The sequence below is a fragment of the Canis lupus genome, chromosome 5 (genome assembly GCF_011100685.1).
Source record: "Canis lupus familiaris isolate Mischka breed German Shepherd chromosome 5, alternate assembly UU_Cfam_GSD_1.0, whole genome shotgun sequence".
NCBI lineage: Eukaryota > Metazoa > Chordata > Mammalia > Carnivora > Canidae > Canis > Canis lupus.
This window is the reverse complement of record NC_049226.1, coordinates 61,956,057-61,971,309: the sequence shown is the minus strand read 5'-3', so window position 1 is coordinate 61,971,309 and position 15,253 is coordinate 61,956,057. Positions and strand designations below refer to the sequence as shown.

The following is a 15,253-nucleotide window of genomic DNA, read 5'->3' as shown; positions in this document are numbered from 1 at the left end:
CTAGCAGTGCCTCAGTGGCTCAGTTGACTAAGTGTCTACCTTTTGGCTCAGGTCATGATCCCAGATTCTGGGATCCAGCCTCATGTTGGGCTCCCTCTCCCTCTGCTCCTGTGTGCTTATTCTCTCTCAGATAAATGGATAAAATCTCTTCAAAAAACCACCAAAACACTAATTTGAAAAGATATATGCACCTCCATGTTCACAGCATCATTATTTACAATAATCAAGATATGGAAGTAATCTAAGTGTCCATCAATAGATGAAAGGATAAAGAAGAGGTAGTTTATATATAACAGAATATTACACAGCCATAAAAAATGAAATCTTGCCATTTGTGACAATGTGGATAGAGCTAGAGAGTATAATGCTGAGCAAAATAAGTCAATCAGAGAGAAGTATCCTATGATTTCACTCGTGGAATTTAAGAAACAAAAGAAACGAACAAAGAGAGACAAACCAAGAAACAAACTCTTAACTACAGGGAACAAACTGATGGTCACCAAAGGGGAGCTGGGTGGGGGGATGAAGGAACTAGGCGATGGGGATTAAGAGTATACTTGCTGTGATGAGCACCGTGTGTTATACAAAAGTGTTAAATCACTATATTCCACACCTGAAACTAATATAATACTGTATGTTAACTCTACTTAAAATAAAAACCTTAAAAAAATATGAGATGTGTGTGCATGCATGTGTGCACGCGTGCGCACACACACCAGAGTATTACTCAGCCTTAAAAAAAGAAGAGATCCTGTTATCTGTGACAGCATAGAGGACCTACAGGGTATTATGCTAAGTGAAATGAGTCAGACAGAGCAAGACAAATACCATATGATTTCACTCACATGCAGAATCTAAAAAACAAAAGAACAAAGCAACCAGAAACAGACTCATAAATACAAAGAACTAGTGGTTTCTGGAGGGGCAGGGGTTGGGGGATACGCAAAAACTTCCAATTATAAACAAGTCACGGAGATGAAAAGTACTGCACTGGGAATATAGTCAATGATATTGTAATACTGTTGTATGGTGACAGATGGTAACTATACTTATCACGGTGAGCACCTTATCACCTAGAACTGTTGAATCACTATGTTGCACGCTGGAAACTAATATAACATTGTATACAAACAAGACTTTACTAATAAAAGTAAAATAAATAAAGTTAACTATACACTTACCGCACAACCTAGCAATCTCATTCCTAGGTATTTACTGACTAGAAATGGAAACACATGTCCACCAAAAGACTCAGACTCAAATGTTCATAGTGGCATTATTCATTATAGCTCCAAACTGGAAGCAACTGAATAGTCATCAACTGGTGAATGGATCTCCATACAATTTAATTCTACTCAGTAATAAGGACCAAGCTACTGATACACACCAATAAGAATGAATCTCAGCAGCACTGTGTTAACTGAGAGAATTCTAATACAAAAAATTACATACTGGACAAATTAATTAATATTACAGAAAAATTAAAACTAGTGTTAGAAAGTGATAAAATTAGTGATAGAAAGCAAATCAGTGCTTGCCAGTAGCTGGAGCATCAGGGCAGAAATGGATTATAAAGGATCACAGAAGAAATTTTCCAGATGATGGAAATGCTCTATAAGATAACTGTGATGCTGGTAACATTAATGTATATATTTGTCAGAATTCTTATTTTGTATACCAAATCTGGTAAATTCTGTTGTATGTAAATATACACCAAGGAGGCTTTCAAAAAAAAGAAAAAAATACTTCCACACCAGTGCCAAAACCAAATGGCCTATCACACAGTGATTTCTTGGCCACAGAGTGTGAAGAATTCCTTATTTTGATCCACTACCTGATGCTGTAGAACCCGCTCCAGATGGAGACTCCTCAGGAAGTAATGCCATGGACAGTTCACTGGCAGTAAAAGGATTCTTCTTACTCCCACTTCTCCCTAAGACACCCTGCAGGAAGTAAGGACACAAAAACAGATTTTAACAACCTGAGCATCATATGATACAATAACTGGTGGATCTTTGATGCCACATATTAAACAGAATAAACTGGATAAACTGCATACATAAGGGATATGTCAAACAGTTTAGCCTGTCCCCAAGAATGCAGTTTTGACCTTTCTGTGTAATACTAAAGATACTGCTGGTTTTTGAGCACCTACTACACACCAGGTACCATACGGTTATATTTTGTTGTTGTTGAGTCATTCCAAAAATATATACTGAATGTTTTTGTATGTTTTAAGCACTATTCCCAAAACTAGGAATATAATAGTGAACAAAACAAAGTTACAGCTATTTTGAGCTTATATTGCATGGGAAGAAGGACTATAGGAATATTACTTCATATACTCCTCAGAAAAAGCCATCGAAGATTAATCTCTTCATTTTTCACATAAGGAACAAATAAGGAAGGCTGACTAACTTGGTTCAGCAAACAGGCTGAACAAGGGACAGAGCCTTTGAACACGTGTATTATTCTACAGCCTGGTTTTGCTCACTGGAATATACCACCTTGCACTACCCTTCAAGCAAGTGCCCTAATATCAGCCTTTCAAATTTGAGCATATTTTCTTGACTTGGAACATCAGATTTTGAATATTTGTCAAAAAAGGGTATTATGCCTTAAAGGGAAAACTGAAGAAAAACTATATAGATTCACACTTGTCTTGAATCCTATACCTAAATATAGTAATATCATATTGCAAAGTTCAACTGGATAAATACATCTGAGAATTTTTTTTTTTTTAGGTAAAGAGATGAAAAATTAAAGGAAAATGACCAAGCCATTTTTGGGCTTAAAAAGGTGCGTACTTTACTGCCCACTTTACTGAGAAGTAATGACCAGAAGTGGCTCTTCCTCCCTCTGTACATACCTACTGGCCCTCAACCATGCCTGCAAGAGTGCACTCACTCAATTCAGGTCCTATGAGTATGGTTTACTCCTGTCTTACCAAACCATAATCCAAGTTGTAAGAAAGAAAATACATTTTATAGGCAATGGATATGTTATGTTTAATAACTAGATACTAAATTTTTAAAAATGATTTTCTTTTTTTGTTTTACAGAGAGAGAGCATGTGTGTATGAGCTGGGGGAGCGGCAGAGAGAATCTCAAGCCGATCCATGCCCAGTGCAGAGCCTGACATGGGGTTTGATCTTGACTCTGAGATCATGACCTGAGCTGAAATCATGAGTTGGATGCTTAACCGACTCAGTCATCCAGGTGCCCCTGGATATCAAATTTTAAAGGTGGGGAACCCAGTGCACACAGAAAATGTGAAAGATAGTACTTTGGGGAGAAAACCCCACAAAGCAAGAAACCAGGACATAATAAATTCTTTAATTCTTGCTTTTACAATGGAGCCAGATAGAGACCGTGCATATTTCTGGAAAACAGAGCTGTATCAGCTCCAGCTGTGATGTCCATTACCCGCTAAGTCTTCAGTGTTCAGCCCTAGTGCAAGAACCTTAATTTTAATGAGGACCCACATTTATGTTCTCGCTCATGTGCTGGAGATTAGTGTCACTTCCATATTTAACTTCTGGTAAATATCCCCTCTCACCTGATCTGACGATTCACAGGATCTGAGCATGTCTTCCTGCAGTAAGTTGAGCTGTAGAGGTGAGCTGCTCCTCGAGTTAATGCAGTGGTGCTCTCCATGTGGCATCTCCCATCTTCCCTCCGCCTGCCTTTGGCTGAGGACTGAGGACAGCTGCTCCAGGTGTGGAGCCACCGCTGATACGAAGGGTGGTGTTCCAGAAGAGCCTGCTGCTCCCAGGAATGCATAAGGACAGAATGATGGTGACAACAGGGGACAGCCAGTGGGGTCAGGCAGGAAAATGGTCATCACAGTATCTGAGGAAGGAGAAGGGAGAGCAGGAAAAGAGTGCAGGCCATTCAGTAAAGGTGGCTTAAGCAGATAATCGAGTGTGGTCAGTGATGCTCCAGGCTCTCTTTGGACAGAGGGCAGGGCTGGGATCCGGAGGGCCGGGACGAAGTAGGGAGCCAGGCTTGGAACCATCATGGCAGCTGGGAATGACAGGCCAGGGGCCTGCAGACAGGAGGAGAGGGCAGGGCCCCAGGGCTGCCTGGACTCGCTCTCCCCTCCAAAGTGGGGACAGAAGGTGTCCTGAGTGCCTCTGCTGTCCGACAGCACCGGCAGCTTCTTCTGCTTGCTCTTCCCCTTCTTGCAGCCAGTGGATCGGGTCTGCTTGCCAGCACAATCTCCTGAAAGCATACAGAGGGAGGCATATTGTGGAAAACTAAAACCAAAAAAGATGACAGAATGCCACTTACAGGTAAATCTAAGTAGATTAGGAAGGAAGAAACACTTGTCAACAGTAACTATGTCCACTAACACTGCTACTGAAAACATGAACAAGATCCTGGATAAAAGCTGTTGCTATAAAATAAACTTATTTAGTATCTCTCAATCACTTTCTTATAAAATCAGCTTCTCAGATCCAGTATCTAAGAAAGATCCCACATAACAAATTGCTTTGAGTTTATGTCAGCATCTCTCAGTTTCTTAAAAGCAAATCCCCAACTCTTTACTCCATATCTCCCAGTATTTACTTACACTATTTATAAAAACTGATAAGTGAAATAGTTTTTAAAATGTAATCACCTTGAACATACAAATGTTTAGCTCTGCTTCTGCTTTCTTGCTGAAGACAGGATCTGTAGGGCGATAAGAAGATCTTTTCCCGTAATTTATCAACATAGTTCTGTTCCTCCTTCTGGGTGTGGGCTGACAGGACAGCCTTTGTGAGCCCTATGTGTTTAAATTCCTCTGACATCAGTGGAGCTGGGCTTGTGCTCAGGGTCCAGGGCTCACACACTGGGGCAGCATCCTCTGTTGGAGTCACTTCTGCTGAGGTAGAAGGGGACAGACTTCATTGTAATTGCTACCAATGATTTGCATTTATTTCTTTTCACTAATTTAACTGATTTTCAATAAATTCTTACAACCATTATTACATCAACTGGAAAATAAAAAACTTCAAGCTAGCAAATAAATTGGTATTTTTTTCTTTCTTTATACTCTTTGTATACCCGTTATATACATTTTAGAGAGTTGTAATACTCAGTGTGCATATACATATTTATTAAAATCTTATTGCAAATATTTTATCCTAGATTCTTCAAAAATTTTATCTTTGAATTAATTTTACAAATTGGTAATAAAATTCATGTGGTTCAAAAATCAACAATGAAAAGGCAGGCAGTAAATTCTCCCCACTCCTACTATGTGCCTAGTTCTTTATTTTCTCCTATTTCCTTATCTACAGTCCCGTTTCTTTATGCACCTATAAATAGGCATGAATACAGATTTTTACCCCAGAGGCATGTAATAAGTACACTATCTACAGCATATTTTTTCATTTAATGATATCCTTTTTACCAGCACAGCAACCACTATCTTATACTTTTTACATATCACAGCCTTCCATTTTATGTGGATACCATAATTTATTAAGAGTCTACAGACAGACTTTGAGTTGCTTCTGAACATTACTTCTCCCCAGTACAAAAGATTTCATGGTGGACATGGTGGCAGGCTCCCCCCCCCCCTCTGTGCAGTATCCAGGCAGCGTGGGTGTGCCTGGCCCCACTCCACTTCCAGAAGTAGGCTCTGATTCCTCTAAATCAACACAGCACAGCTGAGATGGAGTAATAGAAACTGGATTTACCTTCCTGCCTGAACCAACTAAGAAAATGGACCAAACATATGAACCAGTAAGTTCCAAGACACCGAACATCAGTGAACGAAGGAGAGTGACCCCTGGGGAGGGAAGACAAATGAGGTGAGCCCTAGGGCTGTCCCAGCCTACTGCCTTGAGAGTTTCTGAGGTGCAGGGTGGGGAAACAAGGTGGAGCCTGTGAGCCCCCAGAGCTGAAGAGGCAGAGCTGAGAGTCTGGTTGGTGGCTAGAGTTTTCAGGGAAGAGTACCAGGGAGGACAGCTGCATAGAGTGGGCTCCACACAGCCAGAGAACGTTCTGGTGTACACACCAGTGCATCATGGGGGATGCTAAAGAGAACATCCTCCAAGCTGCTGGAGAGAAGCTGGGCTGCAAACAAATCAAGGATGGCAGTGGATTTCTCATCAGAAACAGTGCACTGAGAAGATGGCAGAGCAACATCTCTAAAGTACTGAAAGATGAGACTGCCACCCAGAATTCTATCCTCTGCCAAAATACCTTTACAACATGAAGGTTGTTGTAAAGGTATGTGTAGTCCAGACACACAAAACCAGAAAGGCTTCACCACCAGTTGATCTATACGACAAGAAAAAGTCAAGGAACTCATGCAGGGAGAAGGAGAATGATCCCGATGAGTCTACATGATGAAATGAAAGCACTGGAAGAGGTAACTACATAGTAACTAGCTGAAAAGATAACCACTACCTACATGAGAAGAACAGTATAGGGTATGATTTACAATATATGTAGAAGGAAAACATAAGCCGACAGACAAAGGCCAGAAGGAGGAGGCAGAAATACCCTATTGTTGGTTTTTCACACAATATATGAAGTGGTATAATATTTCCAAATGGTGGAATGTGGAAAATTAAACATGTATACCATGAGCCCCCCAAAGCACCCACGAAAATAAAGACCACTCTAAATACTAACATACCCAGGTTAAAAGTAAAAAGGTTGAAAAGACAAAACAAGCTAGTACCAATTAAAAAAAATGCTGAAGTGAATATATTAATACAAAACAAAGTATATTTCAGAGCAGAGAATATATGAGGGAAAAAGATCATTTCCCAAGGCAAAAATGGCTGCTTCATCAAGAGGACATGACAATTCTAAACACTTATGCACAAAACAGGAGTACTTTCAAAATGCATGAAGAAAAAACCAGTAACACTGGTTTTAGAAACAGACAAATCCACAATTATGGTCAGAGATTTCAGTTCTCCTCCTGAAGCAGAACAAGTACTGAGAAAACTATTAAGGAGTGACAGGACCTGAACAAAAGTATCAAACACCTTGACCTGGTTTACACCGAGAACATTCAAACCTACAGCAGCAGAGTAAACAGTCCTTCCTTCTAGTACACACAGAATAGTCATCCACAGAGACCATATCACAGACTGTAAAACTCTGGTTCTTGACAAATAGAGAATTTGAGTTCTGTATTTTCTCTTACCATGATGGGATTAAATTAGAAATCAGTAACAGAAAGAGCTGTGGAAAAGCCCAAATATGTGGTACTGGACTAATGTGTGATGATGAACACAGAGACATGTGACCATGAATGATTTCAAAGGAGATAGCTAGGGGACAGAAGTCAGTATTGGAACACGATGTAAAGGGCACCGTCCATCAAAAAGCGTGGGATGCAGCTAAAGGTAAAAAGAAAATTTGTAGTAAAATCTATTAGGAAAGAAAAATGTCTGAAATCAACTACCTCAGCTTCCATGTTGAAAAACTCTTCAGAGAAGAGCAAGATAAAATCAAAGCAAGCCAAAGAGGAAATAACAAAGACCAGAGCAGAAGTCAGTGATGTAGAAAACAGGAACACAATGCACAAAGCCAGTGCAAGCATAAGCCGGTGCTTTGAAAAGACCAAGCAAACTGACCAAACTCCAGTCAGACTGATGAGGAGAAAGAGAGGAGACAGACAGAAGGTGCTAACCTCAGAATGCTGCCAACTCAGAAAGAAAAGGGAGTGTCATTAGAGATTGTACAAGGGTCAAGGGGAGAATAAAGGAGTGTCATGAACACTTTTATTCCAATAAACAAATAACAAAATAACATAAACATAAACAACATAAACAAAATACACCAATTCTTTGAAAGACACAAAGTTCACTCAACAAGCAGAAAACCTGAACAGCCCTGTATCTATGAGAGAAACCGAATCTGTAGTTAAACACTTAGCCAGGAAAACTCTAACCCAAGATGGCTTCACTGGTTCCTAATTGAATGATTTTCAATTTGAGACATGTTACAACCCAACATAGTTTATATCTCAATGAACGTACCATATACGCTTGAGAAGAATGCATATTCTTCTCAACACGTATTATGATTGCTGTGTCTCCTTGATGAACTGTTTGCCACCCAAAGCATCTCTGAGAAGACCCTATCTTCAAGTCTGAATCACTACTGGCATGCCACCTTTCTTATGCTTATCGTTTGCATTGTGCCTCTTTCTCCATTTGTTCTCAATCCATTTGTGGATTTATATTTAAACTGTACTTCTCAGGCAGTATATGGATGGGTCTTGATTTTTTAATCTGTTCTGACAATTCCTGCCTTTTAATGGAGTGAATATAATTGGGTTTAGAGTGATTATTATTAATCTGACATGTTGCCTCTGGTAGTGGCAGCTGTTGTTCTCTTCCTCCCTTTCTGCTCTTCTTTTGGATTATTGGTGTTTATTATGATTATTTTTTGTGTGTGTGAGAGAGAGTTTGTGTTGCTCAAGTGGTGGTGGTGGTGGGGGAGGGAAATAGACAGAGAGAGCACATACCCATACCAGCACAGAGCTCAATCCTATGACCCTGAGATTATGACCTGAGCCCAAACCAAGAGTTAGATGCTTAATCAAGATTCAGATGCTTAATCTACAGCCACCCAGATGCCCTAGGATTATTTGAGTGTTTCTTAAAATCACATTTTATCTCCTGGCTTTATTTCACACTCCATTTTGACCCTACTACAGATTTAAAAATGTGTTAATGGAAATGGTTTCTGAAGATTAGTTACTAATGTCTGATTCCCTACTCTGCCATTCATCTGCTATGTGACTTTGGGCACATAAGGATTAAGGAACTTAATCTGTTTGTACCTTAACTGCTCCATGACTGGCAGGGAAATGCGTTTGTGATCATGGTCCTCAGATCCAACTCATTGGAGGAGTTATAGTGTAAGCTGCAGAAATATAGGCTTTCCAGAAAACAAAAGACACATAGATACTCTACAGATCCCTTGATTCTGTTTCCTGTCCTTGGAATAAAGACATGGCCCCACACAGGCTGAGACTGGTTTAAGATCAGGAGAAACAACTATTATAAATATTCCCTTAAATGAAAGCTCAGAGACTTCAGTATGAAATCCTTCAAAATGGTAATATATACCAGAGTACAAAAAGTTCAGTGGCATAATAAAAAAAATCTTTCCCCATTGGATGAGACCCACCTTGTGTGGGCTGTGTCGCTGGCAGCTGTATGTCCATATTGGAATCAAAAGTGTTAAGAAAAGATACGCTAAAAAAATATGCATCTACTCCTTCCTGAGAAACTAGTTCAGCTATGATAAAACTCTATTTTCAGTTCATTAAAAACATAATCTTAAAAAAAAACACATAATCTAATCTCCCAATGGCTGTGTCTCTGGTATCTTCCCATCAACGCCCAGCCTGCCTGTCAATAATATACTATATAATACTCTCCATCTCCCAGGGTCAGTGTGAGAATTAAATGAGTTAATTCCCATGAATGACTAAGGACAGAGGGTGGCACAGAGTAAGAGCTCAATACATGTTTACAAATATGCCACTGATGCCCAGCAAAGAGAAATAAGAGCCCCCAAACCAGATTTAATACCTTTGTCCCCAGTTCTTTTCCACCAAATTACAAATTACAAGGACAAAAATCAAAGGATAGGAATCAGTAAAAAGGAACAAAAGGAGGATATTAGAATAATTTACCAGATATATACTGTTAAAAGGAAGGGAGTTTTAAACACACTCTCTTCATTGTCATCAGGCCAATACAAAAATCTGGACATATATACCGTCAATCTAGTCACAGCCACAGTCAAAGCTTGACAAGGACACCTTCTTTCAAGGGCAGCAACAAAGTGTCTTAATACAGCCCCCAAAAAAGACTTCATTAGTGACAGTTAATGCTAACTTTGCTATGTTATCAAGTACTATGTTACCAGGTATCATTCTAAGTGCTTCCTACACTTCGGCTGATGTATCAACAAATGACAATGACTTAGAAATACAGTCCAAACTATATAATCGATACAAACATGGTGGTTTTTCCAAAAATGTTTTCACTGAAATCAAAGAAAGGAAAATGTAATTATAATTTAGAAGTCATTGCTAAGTAACTGTATGAAGGACTTCTGTTTCTCATAGTAGTGTGTCTCATGCCCAGCGTATGTTAGAGCAGAAGGTAAACGTGGCACCTGACTCTGGTGGTGGAGCAAGAACCATGGTGCTGCTGTAGCTGCACTGGCTCATGCCAGAGCCCAGGCTCAGCGCCGCTGGGGCCAGGGTCCTTGGAGTGCCTTCTGTAGCATGTGTGGACTGCCAGGCAGTCGGTATCTCCAAGTTAGCTATGGCCGGAAGCTGAGACACAGCTGGGGGCACAAGAGACATTGACAATGAAAAGAAAAATCTCCAAAGAAATTTATGTTAAAGACCCAGTTTGCAGATGTTAGAAGCTGTTGAGCTAAAACCTACCGGCCACAAAGGAACGATATGAAACTAGGCTTTTTATGATTAATGAAATAAGACAAAAATTTAAAAAGAAACAGAAAAGGATGGCTTTGCAATCATCCTCTATCTACTTAGGAGGGCATTCGTGTTACCTTGCAAGGCTTGGGCATGATGTGCCTTGTGGTTCTGTCCGTCTTCTTCTGAGGATGAAGAAGTTGTATTGGTACAGGATATGCACTTTCTTTTCAAAGCTGGAATGTTGTAGCTCTTCAGGTATCTGCAACAACATATTAGGTCATGTATGCCTGCCTGTCCCCTCACTCTGCACAACCCACATTTCTGCTTTTCTTGCAGCACTTCTGTGTGGGTACTTTGTACTCTCATCTTTAAGTATCCCAGCCTCAATCACTGGCCTGTCTCTTTTACTGAAACCTTAATCTCCAAATCTTGCCTCATTTAATTTTTATGATCAAGATCTTATCTTCTCAACCAAACCATGGCTCCTTCTAAGAAGGGATCCATCTTCTAATTTTTTTGCCTCCTCTAAAATGTTCAATTTATTATAAACTATAATGTAAGTAGGCACTCCATAGTATCTACTGACTTGGAGTGAAAAATCCAGACAACCAATATTAAAAATGATGTAGGTTGTGTGCTTACAATGACGATGTATACTTTTGGAAAAACTGACATGTTCTCAGAACTTGTGTCTCACACCTGATAACACTGTCAATGCAGTTTATTTGCTGATAGGATGGGCTATGCTGGTCTTTTCTCCAACCTTCACAAGACTCCATGTGCACGCTGTTGTTTTTCAATGTCTGTAAGGGAGAAGAGGCCTTCTGCTCACCTGAAACAGAATGAACGGATGTGTAATTAAAAATATCACACATACCTAAAAACTTATCCAATAAAAAGAGATCAGGTCCCTTAGCGTGTATCCATTTGATAGAATATTAAATAGGTATTAAAGACGAGTTCATCCACCCCAAGATTGCTAGAACTCATACACCAATTTGGCAGTGTGGCAGGATACAAAATCAATGACCAGAAGTCAGTGGCATTTCTATACACTAACAATGAGACTGAAGAAAGAGAAATTAAGGAGTCAATCCCATTTACAATTGCACCCAAAAGCATAAGATACCTAGGAATAAACCTAACCAAAGAGGTAAAGGATCTATACCCTAAAAACTATAGAACACTTCTGAAAGAAATTGAGGAAGACACAAAAAGATGGAAAAATATTCCATGTTTACGGATTGGCAGAATTAATATTGTGAAAATGTCAATGTTACCCAGGGCAATTTACATGTTTAATGCAATCCCTATCAAAATACCATGGATTTTCTTCAGAGAGTTAGAACAAATTATTTTAAGATTTGTGTGGAATCAGAAAAAACCCCGAATAGCCAGGGGAATTTTAAAAAAGAAAACCATAGCTGGGGGCATCACAATGCCAGATTTCAGGTTGTACTACAAAGCTGTGGTCATCAACACAGTGTGGTACTGGCACAAAAACAGACACATAGATCAATGGAACAGAATAGAGAATCCAGAAGTGGACCCTCAACTTTATGGTCAACTAATATTCGATAAAGGAGGAAAGACTATCCACTGGAAGAAAGACAGTCTCTTCAATAAGTGGTGCTGGGAAAACTGGACATCCACATGCAGAAGAATGAAACTAGACCACTCTCTTTCACCATACACAAAGATAAACTCAAAATGGATGAAAGATCTAAATGTGAGACAAGATTCCATCAAAATCCTAGGGGAGAGCACAGGCAACACCCTTTTTTAACTCAGCCACAGTAACTTCTTGCAAGATACATCCACGAAGACAAAAGAAACAAAAGCAAAAATGAACTATTGGGACTTCATCAAGATAAGAAGCTTTTGCACAGCAAAGGATACAGTCAACAAAACTAAAGGACAACCTACAGAATGGGAGAAGATATTTGCAAATGACGTATCAGATAAAGGGCTAGTTTCCAAGATCTATAAAGAACTTCTTAAACTCAACAGCAAAGAAACAAACAATCCAATCATGAAATGGGCAAAAGACATGAACAGAAATCTCACCAAGGAAGACATAGACATGGACAACACGCACATGAGAAAATGCTCTGCATCATTTGCCATCAGGGAAATACAAATCAAAACCACAATGAGATACCACCTCACACCAGTGAGAATGGGGAAAATTAACAAGGCAGGAAACCACAAATGTTGGAGAGGATGCGGAGAAAAGGGAACCCTCTTACCCTGTTGGTGGGAATGTGAAATGGTGCAGCCACTCTGGAAAACTGTGTGGAGGTTCCTCAAAGGGTTAAAAATAGACCCGCCCTATGACCCAGCAATTGCACTGCTGGGGATTTACCCCAAAGACACAGATGCAATGAAACGCGGGGACACCTGCACCCCAACGTTTATAGCAGCAATGTCCACAATAGCCAAACTGTGGAAGGAGCCTCAGTGTCCATCGAAAGATGAATGGATAAAGAAGATGTGCTTTATGTATACAATGGAATATTACTCAGCCATTAGAAACGACAATACCCACCATTTGCTTCAACGTGGATGGAACTGGAGGGTATTATGCTGAGTGAAGTAAGTCAATCGGAGAAGGACAAACATTATATGTTCTCATTCATTTGGGGAATATAAATAATAGTGAAAGGGAATAGAAGGGAAGGGAGAAGAAATGGGTAGAAAATATCAGAAAGGGAGACAGAACATGAAGACTCCTAACTCTGGGAAACGAACTAGGGGTGGTGGAAGGGGAGGAGGGCAGGGGGTGGGGGTGAATGGGTGACGGGCACTGAGGGGGGCACTTGATGGGATGAGCACTGGGTGTTATTCTGTATGTTGGCAAATTGAACACCAATAAAAAATAAATTATTAAAAAAAATAAAAAATAAAGACCAGTTCAGATATAAAAAAAAAAATGCACCAATACTGAAAAACATCGACATGGAATGACTACATGAATGATTACATTTGGTTTTTTGTTTCTTACAAAAAAGGAATGAAAAATGTTTCAGGTAAAGACTAATAATAAAACTATCAGGTGAAAGGCTGATGGGGACTTTACGATAGTGAGCTGACACTACCTGGCAACTGACCAATTTTGGCATCCCTGGGAGTGGGGTGAGCAGATACAGTGTGAAGTGCGAGGCATTGCACTACAGACCTGTGCCCAACAAAACTTTCTGCAGTGAGAGAACTGCTCTTAGTCTGTGCTGTCCAGCATGATAGCCACCAACACCACAGGGAGTGATTAAGCATGTGCAGTGTGGCTACAGCAACTGAGGAACTAAATTTTAAATTTTATTATTTGTGACTTATTTGAATCTAGATTGTGGCCAGTGGTTGCCACACTGGATGGCAGAGGTACAGGCTTCAGGTTGGGGCACTGATGAATTAAACCTTGTGTGGAGAACGATGAGCCAAGAATGGAGTCTGAGAAAGTGCACGGAGCCTGCCAATGTGGCGTTCTGGAAACCAAGACGTAAAAGTGGCTCAAGGAACGAGGAACCAGTTATTTCAAACCCTGCTGGGAGGCATCTTAGCTTCCTGGATGACGATGCTCCATTTCCAGAGGGAATTATAGAAAAAGACCTGCTTTGCTTAACTTTCACTCAGTAACTTTTACACTTAAAAACTTTTAAGATTTCATTTTTGCAAGTAATCTCTACCTTGAATTTATGACCCTGAGAGCTGGAGTTGGAAGCTCTACTGAGCCAGCCAGGAGCTCTTATACTTTTATTTCTAAATAATTTGAATCTTGAAGGGGGCTACAGAAACAGTGGAGTTTCTGTATACGCTCCTCGCTGCTTCCACTAACGTAACATCCTACAGAACTGTAACAGAGTGAACAACACTAAGAAATGCACAGTGGTGCATGGCCTATGTGGATCTTATCCGTGAGATTAGATCTCCGTGAAACGTCATTTTCTGCCCCAGGATCCAACCAGGGATCTCATGGTTGATTTCAGCTGTCAGTGTCTCTGTCTTTCCTGGTCTTTCCCAATCTCAACTCTTGTGAAGACAGGAATTCTATGGGAATGCTGAACTTGAGTTTCCCTGATGTTCCATCATGATGAGGTTGAGGGTGTGCATCTTGTGGAAGATTCTTGCAGAGGTGCTGTGCTTTTCTCAAGGCCTCACACCAGGGGTACATGATCTTGATGTGTTTACTATTGGTGTGTCAGCCTTGATCATTGGTTAAGTTCCTGTCTGCCCGATTTTTTCCGTGTAAAGTGACGATTTTATTTGTAAAACATAATATAAACGATAAAGGTTTCAAAGGAATACTTTGAGACCACTCAAATATCTATTTCTCTTACATTTTCTTTTCATTGTCTTACCAATGTCAGACAAGTTTTTAATTTTGATAGTCTATCTCATAAATTTTTTTATCCATCATGCTTTTGATGTCATATCTAAAACTTTTTTGCCAAACCCAAGATCACAAAGGTTTTCTCCTAAATTTTCTACTAGTTTGTTTTAAGTTTTTTTTTTTTTAAAGATTGTATTTATTTAATCATGAGAAACACAGAGAGAGGGGCAGAGACACAGGCAGAGGGAGCAGCAGGCTTCCCATCAAGCCCAATGTGGGACTTGATCCCAGAACTCCAGGATCATGCCCTGAGCCAAAGGCAGATGCTCAACTGCTGAGCCACCCAGGTGTCCCACAGTTTTAAGTTTTATATTAGGTCTATAACCAATTTTAAGCTAGCTTTTATATGACATGTGAGCTATATGTTGAGGTACATTTTTTAACATATGTGGATGTCTCATTGTACAGCACCATTTTTTTTTTGGAAAGGCTATGCTTTGTCAT

General features: G+C 39.9%; 1 protein-coding gene across 12 annotated transcripts in view; it reads right to left on the bottom strand.

Moving 5' to 3' along the window:
* The window catches only part of PER3 (period circadian regulator 3), a 53,747-nt gene that overhangs the window by 12,218 nt on the left and 26,276 nt on the right, over nucleotides 1–15,253 (bottom strand). For 10 of the 12 annotated variants that reach the window (XM_038537844.1, XM_038537839.1, XM_038537840.1 and 7 more), the window contains 6 exons: nucleotides 11,122–11,254; nucleotides 10,557–10,681; nucleotides 10,152–10,325; nucleotides 4,624–4,866; nucleotides 3,559–4,223; nucleotides 1,835–1,943 (listed from right to left, as the gene is read on the bottom strand). In XM_038537844.1, coding sequence (XP_038393772.1) covers nucleotides 1,835–1,943; nucleotides 3,559–4,223; nucleotides 4,624–4,866; nucleotides 10,152–10,325; nucleotides 10,557–10,681; nucleotides 11,122–11,254 — 1,449 coding nt within the window. Of the gene's footprint in view, nucleotides 1–1,834; nucleotides 1,944–3,558; nucleotides 4,224–4,623; nucleotides 4,870–10,151; nucleotides 10,326–10,556; nucleotides 10,682–11,121; nucleotides 11,255–15,253 lie in introns of all 12 variants that reach the window. The other 2 variants (XM_038537842.1, XM_038537843.1) reach the window with 2 other exon arrangements.